Here is a 21,145-nt window from a genome sequence, read left to right on the forward strand (position 1 = left end):
GAGCTTCATATAAAGGAATTAGAGGTTTTTTTTATATCTTTGTTGCCACTCATTATAATATTGCTGAGGTGAATATTTGTTGAAGTTAGTAGTTTGTTCTATTTTGTTGCTGTATAGCATTCTATATCTGTTGGTTAACTTCACAAAAATTCTAGGATAAAATGCAAGGATAATGCCTAAATTAATACAGATTTGTATATATATTATGTTTAATTTTTTGTTCCTTTCTTTGTGTATGTGCCAGCATCAGAACTTGAACTTAGGTCCTTCAACTGGGTCAACTTGAGCCACACCTCCAGCCCAGCATTTGGCTGGTTAATTGGAGATGGAATCTAGAAGATTTTTCTGTTTAGGTGGACATCAGCTGTGATCCTCTAGGTCTTAGCTAGAACAATAGCTATCATGGTGTGACTCTAGGTCTTAGCTAGAACAATAGCTATCATGGTGTGACTCTAGGTCTTAGCTAGAACAATAGCTATCATGGTGTGACTCTAGGTCTTAGCTAGAACAATAGCTATCATGGTGTGACTCTAGGTCTTAGCTAGAACAATAGCTATCATGGTGTGACTCTAGGTCTTAGCTAGAACAATAGCTATCATGGTGTGATTTACCAACACCTAGCTTTGATTTTTGTCCTTGTTCACAATTTTCTTGACTATTTTTGAACCTTTATGAATGCACATTGATTTATATTTGTTAATTTCTTAAGAATATCTTCCTGAGACTTAGAGTTGTGTTATAATGTGTCTGTAGAGGAATTTGGAGAAAATTTAGAAAGATTTTACATTTTAAAATATAGTAAATAGATTATATTGAAAAGAATTTACATTTTAAAATAGTGACTTTTAAAATATAAAACCTCTCTCCTTCATTTATTTGGGCTTTAGATATTAATTTTAATATGTTTTCTAAATCTCTTTTCTATGCATACATGTAGGAATCCTGCATATTTTGTAGATTTGATGTTTTTAAAAGTATTCTCCATTTATTTGCCAGGCGTCAGTGGCTAACACCTGTAATCCTAGCTACTCAGGAGGCTGAGATCTGAGGATCACGGTTCAAAGCCAGCCCGGGGCAGGAAAGTCTGTGAGACTTATCTCCAATAAAACCACTAGAAAACCGGAAGTGGCACTGTGGCTCAAATGGTAGAGTGCTAACCTTGAGCTGAAGAGCTGAAGGACAGCACCCAAGCCCAGAGTTCAAGCCCCACGCCCGACCAAAAAAAAGTATTCTCCATTTATTAAAAATATTTGGAAATATATTTTAGGAAATTTAATATTACCTACACATGTAGTGACAAATATAAATATGTGTATTGCATATTAGTTCTAATAGTTTGTTTTAGACTTAAATTTATACATGAGCAAATATTTAATGGATTCTATTTATTTTCTACTGTATATAATTTTTAATAAACATTCTTTAGCAGTTTTCAAATTGAATGGAATTGAATGGAAAGTAAAGCGAATTCTCACATGTCTTCTTCCTCCCATGTATACAACCTCCAAAGCTACCATGTTCTCCTAGTGGTACTTTTGTTTTAATCAGTGCACCTATTAATTCATATGACATCATTATCAACTTTAGTCCATAGGTCACATTAGGATTGACTGTTGATGTTGCACATTGTATGATATGATGATATGTATCCACCATTGTGATATCACACTGAATAGTTTCATTGTCCTAACAATCCTGTCTTCTGCTTATTTATCCTTCCCTTCCCTGTAACCCCTGGCAACCATTAACCTTTTCTGCTGTTACCATAGTTTTGCCTTTTCTAGAATGTCATGTAGTTAGCATCATACATAGGTAGCCTTTTTGGATTGTCTTCTTTTGCTTGGTAATTCATATGAATTTTCTACTGTCGAGTTTTCAAGGCTTGATAGAGCAGGTACTTTTAGTTCTGAGTAATATTCTATAATCTGGATGTATTAAGTTTGTTTATTCACACACCCAAGGATGTCTTGGTTGCTTCAAGTGTGTAAACAAAGCTAGTATGAACATGTATAGATTTTTGTATAGAAATAAGTTTTAATTTATATAGGAAAGTACCAAAGAACATGGTTGTTGAATTGGGTAATTAGAAGATGTTCAGTTTTGTGAGAAGCTGCCAGAGTTTTCCAAACTGACTATTCTGTTTTGTATTCCCATAAGCAATTAATGATAGTTCTTGCTCCACATCCTTACCAACATTTGGTGTATTTTAGTTTTGGCCATTCTACTTAGTGGTATCTAATTGTTGTTTTAATTTTACTTTACAATTCTATAATGGCAAATGATGTTGAACGTCGTTTATGTGCTTGCCATCTCTGTATCTTTTCAAGTGTTGTCTATACAAGTATTTGGACATTTTGTTGGATTCTTTGTTTTCTTACTGTTTAAAGTTCTTAGTATATTTTACTTGACTTTTAAAAATATATATGTCTTTTGCAAATATTTTTCTCCCGGCCCTAAATTTATCTCATTCTTGTCATGGTCTCTGAAAATTTTAATTTGTATAAAATCCAGCTTATCAATTAATTATTTCACGGATTATATCTTTAGTAGTCTATCTAAAAAGTAATCATCATATCAAAGTCATCTAGATTGATTTCTTAGTTCTGTTCTTTTCTTTTTTAATTGCCAAGGTGACCTACAGAGGGGTTACAGTTACGTAAGTAGGGTAGTGATTACATTTCTTGTCTAACTCATTACCCCCTCCCTCATTTTTTTCCTCCTTCCCCCTCCCCCACTAAGTTGTACAAATCATTTCTACCATATTGTCTTGTGAGTATTGCTGTTGCATAGGTTCCCCTTTGTCCTTTGTCTCACCATTTTGTTGTTCTCCTTCTTTTTCCTAGTTCAGGTAAACATATACAACACTCAGGGTACCAAAATACAGTGACAACAGGGGATAAACCATTGGGGGAAAACACCCCCCCCCACACACACACACCAAGAAATCATGTAGTACATTGAGAACAAAAACAAAGAAAAATCTCTTGTGTCTATGTCTTGGCATTCATTTCACTTACTATCATCTTATATGGTCATATGTGCATAGCTATTGAGTTATTCTGCTCATCTGCTAAGATTATCCTAGATGTATACTAATTATTACAAATAAGGGAAATCATGGGACCTATGTTTCTTTGGGTCTGGCTTACTTCCTTAATATGATTTTTTTTCCAAGTCCTTCCATTTCCTTACAAATGGGGCGGTGTCATTCTTTCTGATGGAAGCATAGAATTCCATTGTGTATATATACCACATTTTCTTGATTCATTCACCTACTAAGGGGCATCTGGGTTGGTTCCATATCCTAGCTATGGTAAATAATGCTGCGATAAACATAGTGTACTGGTAGCTTTAGTGTGGCCTTGTTTGTGGTCATTTGAGTAAATGCCCAGAAGTGGACATTTCTTTCATTCTAGGTTATGTTCTAGGAATGTACCATAGTCTTTGGTATCATTCATCAGTTTTATTTTTTCTCATATAGACTTTATAAATATTTGATGTTTATATATAATTTTGGGAAGAGATAATTTAAATTAGGCATTTTGTTTTGTTGGTCATGGGGCTTCAACTCCGGACCTGGACACTGTCCCTGAGCTCTTCAGCTAAAGGCAAGAACTCTACCACTCTAGCCACAGGGCCACTACCAGTTTTCTGGTGGTTAATTTGAGATAAGAGAATCATGGACTTTCTTGCCTGGGCTTGCTTTGAACCACAAACCTCAGATATCAGCCACCTGAATAGCTAGGATTACAGGTGTGAGTCATTGGCACCTGGCTTTAAAATTAGTTTTAATTTCTGGAGTCTACTTATTCATTGCTAGTAATATCAAAATGCTTGACTTTTATATTAACCTTGCATCCTAAAATCATATTATAGATGCTTAATTAGATCCAAGTTTGTATATGTGGGGTGTGTGGATGTGGAAATTTCTGTATTTTCTACCTAGATGACCATATCATTTGTAAACAAAGACCAACATATTTCATTATTCTCAATCTTTATGACATTTGTTTTCACTTAATTGTCTTATAACATTAGCTAGGACTTATAGTGTGAAAATGAAAAGCAGTAGTGAAGTGATGAGAAAAAGGCATTGTTGCTTTGTGACTAATTTTCCTGAGAAAGCTTTGTGTTTCCTATCATTAAATATTGTATATTTAATATACAATATATTTAATATACAATATATTATATATATAACTTTTTTTTATTTTGCCAGTCCTGGGGATTGAACTCAGGTCCTGGCAACTGTCCCTGAGCTTCTTTTGCTCAAGGCTATCACTCTACCACTTGAGCCACAGCACCACTTCTGGCTTTTTCTGTTTATGTGATGCTGAGGAATTAAATCCAGGGCTTCATGCATGCAAGGAAAGCAACCTACCACTAAGCCACATTCCCAGCCCTGTATATCAACTTTTATGGTAGATGTTCTTCATCAATTTGAGGGATTTCTTTAATCTGCTGGGAGTTGGTTTTTAAGAATCATAAATAGGCAGGGGCATTGAATTTTATATCTTTGATACAACCATGTAATTTTCCTTCTTTAGTTTGTTGATATGATGAATCGTATTGAGTTTTGTTTTGCTTTTATTTATTTATTTATTTAATCAATTGTGGGGCTTGAACTCTGGGCCTGGCACTGTCCCTGAGCTTTTTTGCTCAAGGCTAGTGCTCTACCACTTTGAGTCACAGAGCCCCTTCCAGTTTTCTAGTGGTTATCTATAGATAAGAGTCTCATGAACTTTCCTGCATGGGCTGGCTTCGAACTGCAATCCTCAGATCTCAGCCTCCTGAGTAGCTAGGATTATAGGTATGAGGTACCAGTGCCTTACTTTGTATTTTCTTTGTTGACCTAGACTTGGTATCTTGTATAAATCTCACTTGGTTGTGGCATGTATTTTTTCACACATTTTCAGATTGATTTCCTAATATTTGTTAGGGATATTTGCATCTCTGTGTTCATGACACTATTGTTTGATAATTTTTTTCTTATAATATTTTTGATTTTGGTATTAGCCTAACACTGACTTTTTGGAATGAGTTAGAAATATTCCATATGCTTCTATCTTCTGAAAAATAAGACATTGATGTATTTATGAGAAAGAAGAGTGTCAGTATTATTTTTTCTTTAAATATTTGGTGGAATTCACTTGGACTTTTAATTTGAAAAATTATTAATCTTTAATTAAATTTTCTCAGTAGATGTGGGCCTCCAGATTGTCTATTTGTTCTTCTGTAAGTTTTGGCAAATTGTCTTTCAACCAAGTGATCCATTTCATCTTGGTTATAAAAATTTATGATGTAGAAATGTTAATAATATTCCTTTATTTTATTATTTGTAGTTTTGCAGCAGTATTATCTTCTTCATATCTAACATTAGTAATTTATATCTGCTTTCATTTTTTCTTACCCTCCTTAGAAGTTTACTCATTTTATTGATTTTCAAAGAACTAGGCTTCAATTTGTTGATTTCTTACTTCATTTACATCAACTCTAATTTCTATTACTTATTTTCTTTTATTGCTATTAACTTGGCTTGTTTGGGGTAGATGCTATTATTTTTCCTCTAAGCACTGTTTTGGATATATCCTCAAATTTTTGAGAATTGATATTTTAATTTTAGTTTGGTACACATTATTTTAAAGTTTCTCTTGAGAAATCTAATTTGGCCCAGTGTTCATCTGAAGTATTTTCAATCATCATATTTTTTAACATATTCCAGCTACCTTTCTTTTACTGATTTCTACTTTACTTCTTCTGTGGTCTGAGTGTAGTCATTGTATTGTTTCTGATTTTTGAAACTTGTTAGCTGTCTTTTACAGCTAAGAATACATTCTATTTTGGTGAATGGTCTATGTGAGTTTGAAAAGAATGTGAAATCTGCTGCTGTTGAATGAAGTAGTCTAATCATGTTCACTTGAGTTGACTAATGATGTTGAGTTCAACTATGTCCTTGCTGATTTCCTACCTGCTAGATCTGCCATTTTCTAATTGACCAACTCTAATAGTTGATTGATTGATTTCTCCTAGAAAATTTTACCTAACATATTTTGATGCTGTGCTGTTAGCTGCAAATACAGTAGGGATTGTCATATTCTGTGTAATATCCCTCTATCCCTGACAACTTTCCTTAAGCGGAATTCTGCTCTATTTGAATTCACGATAGGTACTCCCACTGCTTTTGGTAAGTTTTAGCATGTCATATTTTTTTTATCACATTACTTCAATCTATCTTCAGATTGTTTTTTAGATACTATATATTTAGATAATATATATTTATTTTTAGCTAATATATTATTATCATTATTATTTTTTTTGCTTCTCTTGGAGCTTGAACTCAGGATCTGGGCAGTGTTCCTGAGATTTTTTGCTCAAAGTTAGAACTTAAGTCACAGCTCCACTTCCAACTTGTGTGTGTGTGTGTGTGTGATTAATTGGAGAAAAGAGTTTCATTTTCCTGTCTTGGTGCCTTTGAACCGCAATCCTCAGATCTTAGCCTCTTGAGTAACTAGAAGTACAGGTGTAAGCCACTAGTGCCCATCTTAATTTGGTATTGTTTCTAATCCATTCTGACAATTTAATTGGTATATTTAGACCTTGGATGTTTGTGATTTTCATATAGTTGAATTACTATAAACTATTATAAACTTTTATTGCACTCTTCTCTAATCTTTGTTCCTATTTTAGCCTTCCATACTTTTTCTTCCTTGGTTTAATTTGAGCATTTTAGTTCCTTTCTTAGCACATCAGTTATGTACCTAGTTATTTGTTAGAACACATTGTAACTAACTTTTCATAAAGTATTGTTTTTCCCCTTCCTCCTGGCCCTTGTAGCATTATGGTTATATATATATATATATATATATATATATATATATATGTAGCATAAATATTAAAAGTGAAATTTCTTCTGGTATTGCATATAATTTATACACATATAGTCTATTATAGCATTACTACTATTATCTACTAGGTCAAGTAAGAATAAAAGATTTTATCATATTTACTTATTCATCTTCTTTATGTACATTTTAGTTTCTGACATATGCCATTCTCCTTTCTTCTTTCTGGAGATCTTCATAGACATTTCTGGCAAAGCAGGTTTCCTGAAAACACATTTCCTCAATTTTTGTTTCTGGGAGGAAGCCTCTTATTTTCACTATATTTTTAAAGGATAATTTTACAAGTACCAAACTTTAAGTGACTTTTGTTGTCTCTTTCATCACTTTAAATATTTTACTTGATATACTTAAATCTTTCAAGGTGCTGTGGTTTGAATGTGTTGCTCGCTCAATTCATGTGCTACAAATTTAATCCTCAAGGTAACAGTATTAGAGGTAGCTGCATAATTAGGCCTTAAGAAAATTTAAGTCATGAAAGTGGGATCTTTACCTCAAGAGTGGTTCCTGGGGCTGGGAAGGTGGCTCACTAGTAGAGCGCTTGCCTTGTATGCATGAAGCCCTGGGTTTGATTCCTCAGTACCACATAAGCAGAAAAAGCCAGAAGTGGTGCTATGGCTCAAGTGATAGAGCACTAGCCTGGAATTGAAGAGCTAAGGGACAGCACCCAGGCCCAGAGTTCAAGGCCCCATGACCGACAAGAAAAAAAAAAAAAAAAAGAGTGGTTTCTGACTTTTAAAATCTCAGCTTGGCCTTTTGCTTACTTTGTGATGTCTTCTGCCATGATATGATGCAAATCGTCCTGACCTCCAAAATAGTGAGCCAAATAGTAACTTCTATTTCTCATAAATTCCCCAAACTATAGTATTCTGTTTTTGAAGCAGTGAGTGAACTAAGACGTGGGTTTTCATAAAGTAGTTACAATTGCTAGTTTGTGTTCCTAAATAGGCCAGGTGTTGCGCCTCCCTTGCCATCTGGCTTCTTCCTTTTAAAAATTTTTTCTTTTCAGTCATGGGGCTTGAACTCAGGGCCTGGGCTCTGTCCTTGAGCTGTTTTGCTTAAGTTTAGCACTCTACCACTGGGAGCCACAGCACTACTTCCAGTTTTCTGAGGGAGATAAAAGTCTCATGGGCTTTTCTTCCTAGGCTGGCTTTGAACTGTGATCCTCAGATCTCAGCCTCCTGAGTGGCTAGAATTACAGATGTACCCAGTCCTTTTGGCTTTTTTAAAGGTTTTTCTTGTCTTTGATTTTATGGTGTTTGAATAGGATATATTTAGGTATATTTTATTGATATTTATCATCCATGCATTTTCTGTATCTCTTATATCTGTGGTTTGATGCCTGACATTAATTTGAGAAAATTGTATTTATTGTTTGGATATTCTGGGTTTTTTTCCTTCTTACTTTTCAGTTTTAGAGATTTTTTTTTTTGTCAATATATCCTGAAGCTCAGAGCTTTACTCCATGTGCAGTCTACTAATGAGCCATCAACGTAATCCCTTCTAACTGTAACCCTTCTATATAGTATCTTTAAAATAAAAATAAAAAAGGCATTCTTTATATCTGTTACAATGTTTTGGATCTCTAGCATTTCTTTTTGATTTCTTATTAGAAGTATTTATTAAATTCTCTTTTTCTGCATGTTGCTTACTTTCCCCATTAAAACCCACAGCATATTACAAATATTTAAAAAAATTCTAGTTCAGTATTTCTAAAATCCCTACCATATATCCTCCTGGTTCTGATGCTCATTCAGTTTCTCCAAACTCTAATCTTTGCCTTTTATTAGGTCTTAGAAATTTTGGTTGAAGAGGGGAGACATGATTAATTAAGCAAAAAAGGTATGTTTTTGTTTTAATGCCTTTAATCATATAGTTACAAGGTATGGGAGTTGCAAGGAAGCATTCTGTGGTCTTTTGATTAGATCTCAGGTGTTTGGGGATTCTGTGTCTCTTGACTATGAACCTCACTATATTTCTCAGTGATTCTCTCCATAGGTAGGACAAGATGCTTCTGACTTACATATTACTTTTCCCCTAGGGTAGACTGGGCTCTGATTAAATCCTCTGCAGGTTGTTATCTAGTAAAATATTTTCTTCTGATGGCAGCACTTGTTAAAAAGAAAGGGATATTCTAAGATGTTTGGAAGTGGCTTCTTTCCTCCTTCCTTTCGTTGTAAGTAGAAGCGGATTTTCTCTCTGAATAACAGTGAGGAACTCCTATGGAGTAAAATAAAAGTACAGAGGTCTTTTTTATGACTTATGGCATTATTAATAGCATAGTTGTTCACACTTAGCATCCAACAATTCAACAATTTTAGTTCTAGTTTTCATCCCTAATACTGGTTCCCCTGGAAGTTTTGTTCATGAGTTTCTGCTCTTGGAAATTGTGATTCTTCATACCCACCTCTCTGGCTTTCCAATCTACTTAATCTGACCTCAGTTCACTGATGGATCTGAATTGTCAGTTTTTCAGCTTATTTTCACTTATTCCTAGGATAGAATTAAGACTTATAAGCTTTTTATGTGCTGGATTAGAAAGTGAAAGTCTACTGTATATACTTTTTGTTTCTTTTTCTTATTTCTTTGCCTAGTATTGCCAAGATAATATTGACTAGAAGGGAAGGTACACATTTTTATCATGTTCTAGAACTCAGAGGAAAATATTCAGTGCTTTATAATTAATAAATATATTTGCTGGAAATACCCTCCTGTTCTTAGATTGTTAAGCATTCTTTACTTTTAAAGATCATTAATGGATATTGAATGTTAAGTGCTTTATGTCTATCTAATACAATCATCATATGACTTTCACCTTTATTGTGATAAGGCATGATACATTGATTAGTATTTGAATTTTTAAGGAAATTTATATTATTAGAACAGGTCTCTTATTCCTTTTTTGTATTGTTATAATTGGTAATATTTTATTGTGGGTTTTTTAACCTATGTTTATGATAGAAATTGGCTCATAATTTTTTTTGGTAGTGCTTTTTATCAAGTTGTACTGGTTTAATAACAGGAGTTGGGTAATGTTTCCTCTGTTTTTATTGTCTGTAGGAGTTTTTATTAAGAGTGATATCATTTCTTCCTTGAATGTTTGGAAAAACTCAACAATTTAGCAGTTGGGGGCCTGTCATTACTTCAGTGGGAAAGTTTTGTGTGATAAATCCAATTTTCTTAGATACAAGATAATTTTTCTGTTTGATTTGTGTAGTTCACAGGAAAATTTCTACTTTATCTAAATTTTATCATAGCGTTCTCATGTTATTAGTATCTTCATTGTCATTATTGACATTAATAATTTGTTTTCTCTGTTTTTGAGATGATACCATGTAAAAATTAATAGTCTACTTCTGCTTTTGAGTATAAAGGAGTAACTAGTACTGGAATTAGCCTCCTAATACAAACAATTGGAGATGTTGATCAACTATGTTTGATAAATGCTTTAAGGAATTTGAAAACAGAAAGCACAATAGTTAACATATGATTTTGGGAAATAGTGAAATGAAAGTATTTGGGCTTTCTAAATCAAACCCTTATATAGGGAAAGGCAGCTGAAGTACAACAGATGCTGAGGTACAACAGATGCTGAGGTGAGCATAATACGTAAGAGTTGGGGGAAATTGTGGTAGCTATAATTAATAGAGTGGATTTTGAGAGTGAAAGGAGGTATAGAGAGAAAAGGCTGTAAAAAATCTCGAGTTCCCTTAGTCATTCGCTGAATGCTATGCTGTATGTAAGTAAGATGTGACTACAATGTAGAGGCCAGAGTAAAATAATTACTTGGAAAAGAAAAACTGGAAAACTGTCAGGGCTGACACATTATTGGAAGACATTTAAGTTTCAATTTATGATAGTGAAGTGTCTTCACTGAAAATTTGGTAGAGACTCTAAAAGGGAACACCTTTTGGGTATGAATACATAAACCTAAAGATGACTTTATGGACACCATAACAGAATTTTTTAAAAGTCTTAAAAATCAAGGTGATCTGTGAGTAAATGAATTAACACAGGAGAAAACTCTTTACAAGAAAAAAGATTCCAAACTCAAAACTACCTAATAGACCTATGTCCAGTATTAACTAAAAAGATGTATTTAAAGGCAAGAAACTATGATCTATAAGCAGGGGGAAAAAGCTAGTCAATAGAAAGATATCAAGAAATTACAGATGGGGCTGGGAAGGTGGCTCAGTGGTAGAGCGCTTGCCTTGCATGCCTCAGGCCCTGGGTTCGATTGCTCAGCACCACATAAGCAAAAGGAAAAAAAGCCAGAAGTGGCACTGTGACTCAAGTGGTAGAGCGCTAGCCTTGAGCTGAAGAGCTGAGGGACAGCGCCCAGGCCCAGAGTTCAGGCCCCACGACTGGATCCCCCCCCCAAAAAAAAGAAATTACAGATGAATGATTTTATGTCCGCATGCTTATTGCTCCAACTGCAAATGATGGAAGCTTTTAGGTAATCCCAGTAGGGGACTCGCCTGGGTCAAATTCCTCTTTAGGTGGCTGGAAGTAGCAATAGAGGGTAAGCAACAAACTGTAATTGACAGTTCCATCAAGACTAACATGATAGCAATATTTCCCCAAAGAAGACACAACAGACACACAAAAATTATTTTAATTATCCTTTCCACAGTTTAATATATTTTCTTTAAAAAGGAGTTAGATATTTATTTGGGAAAATAAAAGCACAATAAGCAGTTATAGATCCTAAGGAGCAGAAAATAGGGTATGAAGATGTCATGAAGAATTATGTTCTAGCAACAGGGGCAGCGATAGTTCGTAGTCAGATATTTTTATTCCATTAAAAGTGTGGTTCATCTGAAGGCCTTCCAGGCAATGACTTTTAAAAACCCAAAGCTTAAGGTTGCATAAATACTTCCTATATACGAAAGTTAAATTTGTCATGGAAAGAGTTACATTTTGAGCTCAACAGTAGCTTCATGCTTGTTTGACTTATGTTCTACCACTTACATCACAACTCTAGGTTAGCTTTTTGCTGGTTTTGGAGATAACATCTCAAAACTTTGTCTAGTTGGCTTCTGACTGGGGTACTCTGGATCTTAAGGCAACCTTGGGCTGGGAAGGTGGCTCAGTGGTAGAGTGCATGAGGCCCCAGGTTCGATTCCTCAGCACCACATAAACAGAAAAAGCCAGAAGTGGCACTGTGGCTCAAGTGCTAGGGCGCTAGCCTTGAGCTGAAGAGCTGAGGGACAGCACACAGGCCCAGATTCAAGGCTCAAGACCTACAAAAAAAAAAGCAAAACAAAAAACAAAGCAAAAGAATACAATCCTTTTTCAGTTGATGACATTCAGGAAAAGAAATCCTTGGATTTAAAAAGTTAAACAAGCGGGCTGGGAAGGTGGCTCAGTGGTAGAGCGCTTGCCTTGCAAGCATGAGGCTCTGGGTTCAATTCCTCAGCACCACATAAGCAGAAAAAGCCAGAAGTGGTGCTATTGCTCAAGTGGTAGAGCACTAGCCTTGAGATGAAGAGATGAGGGACAGCGTCCAGGCCCAGTGTTCAGGTCCCACAACTAGCAAAAAAAAAAAAAAGTTAAAAAAGGTAAAGAAAAAAGGAAAGAGGGTGAATAGGAAGGCAAACATAGCTCTGTGTGTGTGTGTGTGTGTGTGTGTGTGTGTGCACGCACACGCGCATTTGCATGTGTATGTGTGATATGTGTGTGCATATATATATTTGTTGAGCATTATTGAATTTGATTGTAATAGTTTGAATTTTTAGCATCTCAGTGAATTAGTGTTTGATTCCATGTCTGAAACAAGTAATAATCATTATAAAATTATACAGTTTTGCACTATTGGATACTACATTGTAGAGACTATAAAACTGGTATTTAAATAGTGATTAAAGCAGCTCAGTAAAGCAAGCAAGGAACTTCAGGCAAGGCTCTGTCATATAACTTTGTAATGTCTTCAAAGCTGTCAACTTCCTTATTTACTGTCCTTTTTTACCAAGGGCTGGGATTCTCTCTCTCCCCTCCCTCCCTTCCTCCCTCCCTCCCTCCCTCCCTTCCTTCCTTCCTTCCTTCCTTCCTTGTTGGGATTTGAATCTAGAGCCTTGCATTTATTAGGAAAGCACTAAGCTATATCCTCAGTGGTAGTATTCTTATCTTGACTCTTGTTTCCTCATGTCTGAAATGAGGGTGTTGATCTTAACAATCATTAAAAGGTAATACAGCCTCAGCAGCACAGGCTATGATCAACTAAATTCCCTCTGTATGTTTTCTTGTTTTTATGTCTTGGTCTTGGTAGCTGTTGTGCTTTGGTACATATGTGAGATGAATTTAGTTTTGTATGATTCCTCTGTTAATGTTTTAGGAGCTAGGAAACCTAAGAAAGCAGATGGAAGAAATACCTTTTGGCTGTTCACATAGAACAACATGACTTCCATGAATATGTCAAGTACCAGTTGTCAGGAATGCCTATGAAAGCGTTTGGTAGATAAAGATAGTACTGAAAAAAATATTTCACCTAACATGTTGCTATCTTTATGTACATTTTTGGCAGATTTCAAATGTGGGGCTTTTTCTTTATGAATGTGGCAGAATCTTCCATCTCACAATTCTAATGACATATGTAATACCTCTCAATGTCCCTCCCCTTCCCATACACCCCCCCCCACATTCATAGCATTATTGTTTAGTAAAGTGGTTGTGGAATTAACATTTTTTCCTAGAAGGAATGTATCTGATTTAATGACCAAATCATTTTAAGGCAACACAACAGAATTTTACAGGAACTAAATCTATTTCTTCATACCGATCATGCATGTTTTACTAGAGCATTGAGTCATTAGCATGTTTATAATGGTTCTAATTTAGCACAACATTTTCTGAATTTTATCCTTGAGTCATTTACAAATTGTTCATATTGAGTAAACAAAGGAAACAGATTGCATTTTATACTTAGTAATTTATCTGAAAGAAGAGGGGAGGGTTAATTGTTTTAAAGTTTTGCTCTGTTTGGGGAAGTAAGCCTGCTTTTTTCATTGCTAGGCATAAATGCCATTTCTCATCTTTTTGAAGATGGGGGTGCTATGGAGGAGTAAAATGAAAAATTAGGACTAGGACAAGATTGGCCACTCCCAGAGGGGAGTGTGGAGCAAAAGGGGAGCTGGCACGAGATTATCCAAAACAGTTGGTGCATTCCTTAATGATCAACTGCTTGAGAAGTCCAGTTCTTCCTGGCAGAGCATCTGTGTTGATGTTTATATCATTGCCCTGCTGTATGGGAAAGGCATGCTTTCTCTTGCTGCTTGCCTAAAAATAGGATGGGCTATAGCATTGTATGAGATATTTTAAGATAGCAAAAACATTTAAGAGGTTAAACGTTTGACTTTGGGATCAAAAAAGATCAGTGATATAACATATAGTGTTCTTTGCAGACTGAATTTTATCTAGTTTTTTTTTTTTAGTGATTTGGATGCCTGCTTAGGAACATTATTTTAGGTTTATTTGGTGCAATCTAAAAACCCACTCTTTTGGCTTTGCTGTCAGCTCCCAGCATGAAGAGCAGGCCTGAAAACAGTCACTATTTATACCCCCTTGTTCTTATTTGGAAAATCAGTTATTTCATTGTGTGGAGAAGGAGAAAGGGAGCAAGCAAGGGAGGGAAAGAGGAGAGGGAAAGGAGGCAGAGAGAGAGAGGGAGGGAGGGAAGGAGATTTAGAGAGAGAGAGACATTGAGAGAGATTGAGAGAGAGGACAGTCATCAGGGAGCATGCTTTGAATGTTACAGTGACTTCAAAATAAAACTGGCACATTTCAGTGTCTAATTATTTTTAGTGAGCTTGGAGGGTTTTAATTAAAATTTAAGAGTGCTCTTCAAGCTCTCCAAGCTCCAATTTTATCCCACTGTATTGTGGAGCACTTGCCACTGTGGAGAAATGTACAGTAACTGGCATGTGCATCTCTCTGTCCCCTAATGAAAAATATGGCTGGATGATCAGCAGGGAGATAAATATATATCGTCAGATTTAGTTGTAGACCAAAGTCACGGATACTTTGGTGTTATCATTGTTTACGAATACACAGAAAATTTATTGCATGTAAAATTTAGGATTCCTGTGGTAAAATAAAAAGATATTGTATTACTATTGTCTTAAAGATTAATGAGGCAAAAAGAACTCTGCATACAGGGAGAGCAGTCACTGTTTTTCTTACTAACATATTTGAAGAATATGTTCTATATGATATTTCTTATATTTTAGCATTTCTGACTTTACATATCACATTGTGGTAAATAGAACGATAAATATCTACTGAAAGGTAAATTGTTTTAAAGTACAATAACATTTTCCTATTATTTTTGCCATACTTTAATTTTAATTCACAAAATCTATTTGACATATTTTATACATGTAAAATATCTTTACTTTGTGCAGAAAAGGAGTTAATACTGATGAAGTTTTGCTTACTTTGGAGTCATTTAAATGTATTCCTAAAGTATTGTCATACAAATTAGGAAACAAATATCCCACACTCACTTAAATTTTTTATGCTATGAAAGAAAATTACTATGTTATAATAAAGCTTTGTTGACTTACCTAGCCTGAAACATAAGTGCTTAGTAAGCAGAAACCCTGCAATCTATTCTATTATGTGGAGGAATTAAAAAAATTTATTGTATCTTACTTATTTTGTTAGCAAGAATTTGAGATAGAGAAACTTAAATATGCAAAGAAAAACTCCCTGATAACTGTGCAACACAAATTGACTCATAATATATTAAAGCTTTATATCTGCTTCAACTATAGAAGAAAAATCCTAATCTTAGATTTTAACAATCATTTAAAAATCATCATTATTTATTAAAAATTGGGCAAAATGAGTTTAAAGTCCTGCATTTCAATGTCCTGGCATTTTATGGAATGCTAAATGAATATGGAAGCATTATAATTTACATTTCTTTTCATGTGTGCATATGTTGGTGATATTTTCAATGCCATGATTTTGTGATGCTTTATTTTAATTCCAAAAGGTATGAAGTGGGGTTGGGAAGGTGGCTCAGTGGTAGAGCGCTTGCCTTGCATGCCTGAGGCCCTGGGTTCAATTCCTCAGCAACATATAAGCAAAAAGAAAAAAGCAGGAAGTGGCGCTGTGGCTCAAGTGGTAGAGCACTAGCCTTGAGCTAAAGAGCTGAGGGACAGCGCCCGGCCCAGAGTACAGGCCCCACGACCGGACCCAAAAAAAAAAAAGATAATAAAATTTACTGCATATTATTTCATTGTTTTAAGGTTGTGAACTACGGTAAACATATAAGTTGTTGTCAGATTAATAAAATAAAAGATATATGTGTGACATTTCTTATTCTTTTATTCTGAATCACATTCTTCTATATTAAAACCACCATGTTTCGGGGCTGGGAAGGTGGCTCAGTGGTAGAGCACTTGCCTTGCATGCTAGAGGCCCTGCGTTTGATTCCTCAGCACCACATAAGCTAAAAGAAAAAAGCCGGAAGTGGCGCTGTGGCTCAAGTGGTAGAGCGCTAGCCTTGAGCTGAAGAGCTGAGGGACAGCGCCCAGGCCCAGAGTTCAGGCCCCACGACCGGACCCCCCCCCCCCCCCAAAAAAAAAACCACCGTGTTTCATCTTTATGTATGTAGGAAAATCTGGTCTTATTTATGTATTTATGTAAATTAATTATTTTATTAAATAGTTATACATAGGTTACAATTCCATGTCAGTTCAACAATACAATGCACAATGATATCTGTTCCATCGTTTCTTCCCTTCCAGCCCTACCCTCAAGTTGCATAGTTCCGTTTTTATATAATGTATTTACTGTGTTTTCTCACCTTTCCTCCCTCTTTTTGTATGCCCCTCCATCATTGCCGTTTCTTCTCAAACCTGGCCTTTCATCTGTTGGTTTCTGAAGTTGTGTTAGATTATAATAAGGCAAAGCCTCTCTTAATGTTCTGTTAATACAGCCAAAGAATATAGCAGAGAGAGATAAGTACTTACTTTTAACTTGTACCTTTACCTAGATATTAGTGTGGATTGGTCTATTTCTTAATGGAGTAGGAAATTTGAAAAACAACAACAAACTTTTCCTTTTAACTTTTTCCTTTTAACTTTCATCATCAGTCAGAAACTGTCCTTGGGGCCCATCCAGTCCTTGTAACAGACTGCTTTGTCTTTCCTTTTTCCTTTGTTACTTGCTTTACATTCTAGTATGGAGAGTGCTCAGCACCAATGTTAGCATGTCCTTAGAGATTTGGCAATCAGATAATCAGGGAAGAAACCGGGAGATTTTCAAGAGATTTTCTTACAGATTTAAGTATTCTTGGAATCTCCTAGAATTAAGATTAAATGTTAAATTAGGTGTTAGATAGTGACTTTTATTGTCCTGCACATAGACTCAATCAGTTGCTGTTACTAAATATTTTCATTACTCCAAAGCAGAGACTTTTTTTCCCTCTCAGTTTTTTCAAGTGAAGTGGGAACTCATGTAGCTAGATTAACTCAGCATTACAGTAGGATTAATTTTTTAATAGAATGTAAAATGCTTTGAAGTTGTTATCCATTTTATTATTGAGTAGCTTTTATGTAAAGCTGTGCTACATGGTTTGATTTATATTTGAAGTGTGTATTCTTGATGTCCATATAGTTATATTTTTTCCCATGAAGTTTTAACATTTTTTTCTTGGAGCACTGAAAGATTTCAAGTCTATTTATAGAAATAATGGTTATAATTTAGTCTGTTTTCATCTACTATATATCTAGTATATATGTATAGTCTTGTTCTGACTTTTGTGATCATTATCAATACATTAGGCTTTTGTCTTTATTATAACATGTTGTCAACTCAAAACTTAAGCAAGAAATTTACACTTTGCATTTGAGTCAGTAAACATCAGTTTAAGCAGAATGAATGTATGAAAGGTTTAAAAGCAAAGGGAAAAATTAGGTAGTGTATGAAAGATTTAATTTTTTTCCTCATTCATAATCTAATGTCATGTTAATGTTTCTCAGAAATTCAAACATGATTTGAGGAAAAAAGTATTCTCTTATGGGCATATCTTTGAAGATTTTTCGGCTTAACTCTTATTCTTAGTTTTCTCTTTTTTGAGATTTTATAGAACAAAATATATGCCTCATGTCTGACTTTGAAACAAAAATATCAGACCATTTTGATGATTACATACAATAAACATCTGAATAATCATGTAGACCTACTGGAAGGTCTCCCAGAATCTGATTTTGAGACAAAGATAATCACTTGTTAAAGCCTAAGGAATGAGCAGGAAAGAATGGAATTAAGACACAAGGAAGACAGGTAGGCAAGAAAGGAGAGAAGGAAGAAAGAAGTTAGGGAAGAGGCAGAAAGCTTCCATTTTATAACAGACTTTGTATTTAAAAAGAATTTGTTTCTCTGATAGCCAGCTAGTATGGTAGTTCTTAATGACCCAGATCTGGACTGTATCCAATCCTTGATCAATCATATCACAAATATTGTTTTTCCCCAATACTTTTTCTTTCTTTCTTTCTTTTCTTTTTTTGTTGGTCATGAGGCTTGAACTCTGGGCCTGGGTGCTGTCCCTCAGCTCTTCAGCTCAAGGCTAGCACTCTATCACTTGAGCCACAGTGCCACTTCCGGTTTTCTGAGTGGTTTATTGGAGATATGAGTCACAAGGACTTTCCTGCCTGGGCTGGCTTTGAACCTCGATTCTCAGATCTCAGCCTTCTGAGTAACCAGGATTACAGGTGTCTCTAACATGCAATGCTCTTCTCAGTTCTTAAGCAGTTATCACTACCTTTTACTAAAGCTTATCTGGCTTTTAAAGCCATGTAGCGCCATCTTGATCTGACTGTTATTGTGAAAAACTAAGCTGGATGGAAAAAAAGAAGGGAAAAATGCTAAAGAGAGAGTTGAAAGCAAGAAAGCATTTGGATCTGGAGTAACTGTTTTTAATATAATTTTAAAAGAATGTTCCCAGAATTTTGACACTTGGAATGCAAAATTTAAGAAGAGTATGCTTTACACTTAGGAGTTAGTATTTAAATCTGCTTTCTCTTTTGAGAATGTGCACTATTTGTTTAGATTTGAGTTTTAAAAGTATATAAGCAAATAGTTGTAAGCAGTAGTCCCTGTTGCAACACCATTTGAAAAGAAAGAAAAAGAACTCATAGAGAAAATTTTGGTAATTATTAGAACATTCTAGTTTGTGGATCTCTGTAACCTCTATGAATATTTATAGAAACTAATTACTTCATATAAGCTAAGATGTTATTTAGAATGCAATATGGTGAATAATTTTTAAATAAATATTAATAAAATTATGCATTATTTTTTGTATAAAAGTTGTAGCAGTTTTCACTACTAGGAGAAAGAACATCTTGATTTTTTTTGCTCTAAATAAACATTTTACAAAAGCTGCGTTTCTTTTTAAGAACTAAAAAAGTAAGTGGTAATGGGTTGATGGGCAAGGTCTGCTATGATTCCGTGCACATTTTGCTTGGATTTAAAAACTCATCTGAATTAAAAGGAATGTCATCTGAACTTCAAATAGGAAAGAGACTTCTTTTCTGTCCCCTCAGACTAAAAAATGATAAATGCTGATTAAATATTGAAAAGTTTATTGAACATTATCCTTTTTACCCCTGTGCAGTAACTTAACTTATTTTCTCAGAAAATAAACTCAGTTGTATTTTGTAATAGAGTAATACAGTTGTCTATATACCAGAGTCAAAGCAACAGAAATTGCTCTCTGCATTTTAAAAGATTGTTTATTATCTTTAAGTAGTTGTACAATGCAGGTACCATTTTATGAATGCAGTTTATGATCTAAATGTGCCTTGATCAGTGTCACCCCCTTCAACATTCTCACCTCCCTCGGCTCGCTCCTTCCCTTCTCTTAATTTTGTGGTATTTGCAATGACTTTTTGACCGCATTCTTCTTCTCCCCGCCCCCATTCATCTATACATTTTTAAATGAGAGAATTTCTCCGTAATCTCACTTTCTGAATGTATTATACTCACCGATTACAATACTTACTTTTGTATTTTAATAGATTCCTCCTGCATGGAAAAACTACTTTCAAAAGATTGGAAGGAAAAAATGGAAAGATTAAATACCAGTGAACTTCTTGGAGACATTAAAGGTACAATATAAAGAATGCCACATATGTTGATGCACAGATGTTAATTTGTATATTTATATATTTGTTGGTCTCTATATCACACTAAATTCTTACCTATAACACTTGGTTGAATATGAGGGATAGATGCATAACATGTCCTTGAACTAAATCCATTGCAATGTTTACAGAAAGAAATATCTATCTTCTCTTGTTCATTCTATAAATATATGATTATAGTTTATACTGTCTCATGAATTTACTTGACCCAATGTATGACAAAAAATATGTCAAAAATGTACAGCGATTTAAAGATATTCTTAGTTTTTCTTTTAATAATAATAATAGCTTACCATGAATAATGAATACCAGGATAATTTGAATTTTCTCTGATCAAAAGAGGTTACCTGCCAGGCCTTTAAAAAAGTTTATGGAGTGTACTGTATGTGATGATTTATGGGTAAACTCTGAGGCTCCTTGCCTCAGTTCACATTTTGGCCATGCCACTTACTACATAAGTAGCAAACAATTTTTCTGTTTTATATCTCTTATCACTAAAATGAACATAATAGTACTTAGTTCATAGGCTCATTAAGAGATTTAATAAAGCTAAAGTTCTTAGAACTACATGTTTGATTCTTAAGAAGGTACTCATGAATGACAGAAAGATATGATGTACTAGTTGTAGTATTAATATGGCTGTAAAATCAGAGATTGATTAATCTCAAACAGACTTGATAGAACTTAGCATTTCATGATCTCTGCCTCAGAAAAACCTCTTTACATTTTTAAATTAATCAATTATTTAGTTTTGCCCAGGCAAGGGCTGGGCAATCACTATTCATCCACATCTCTAGCCTACATATGTCTACATGTTAAGAAGTGGGCAATCTATTTCACAATTAAGATAACCAGTAAGAAACGATATTTCATAATTATTCAAACTCTCCCTTGTTGACTCATGAAGACAAAGTACTCTGCTTCTAGTTTTCTGAATAAAGACCAAGATTTATAGTCATTTGTTCTGTCAATAAATACTCTTTATTTACTCTAATAATTTGAGAATTTAATTATATCAGCTTTCTGAATTATCAAACCATTTAGGTAAATCTTCCTATTGGTTGTGGATAGTATCTCAGTTAAGTCACAATT

General features: G+C 34.6%; 1 protein-coding gene across 1 annotated transcript in view; it reads left to right on the top strand.

The window, feature by feature from the left end:
• Positions 1–21,145, top strand: part of Sox6 (SRY (sex determining region Y)-box 6) — a 371,334-nt gene that overhangs the window by 126,274 nt on the left and 223,915 nt on the right. The window contains exon 4 of the mRNA XM_013034148.1: positions 19,928–20,017. Within this exon, the coding sequence (XP_012889602.1) occupies positions 19,928–20,017 (90 nt within the window). The remainder of the gene's footprint in view (positions 1–19,927; positions 20,018–21,145) is intronic.

Source organism: Dipodomys ordii, unplaced genomic scaffold, assembly GCF_000151885.1.
Source record: "Dipodomys ordii isolate 6190 unplaced genomic scaffold, Dord_2.0 Scaffold183, whole genome shotgun sequence".
In the NCBI taxonomy this organism is placed as follows: Eukaryota; Metazoa; Chordata; class Mammalia; order Rodentia; family Heteromyidae; genus Dipodomys; species Dipodomys ordii.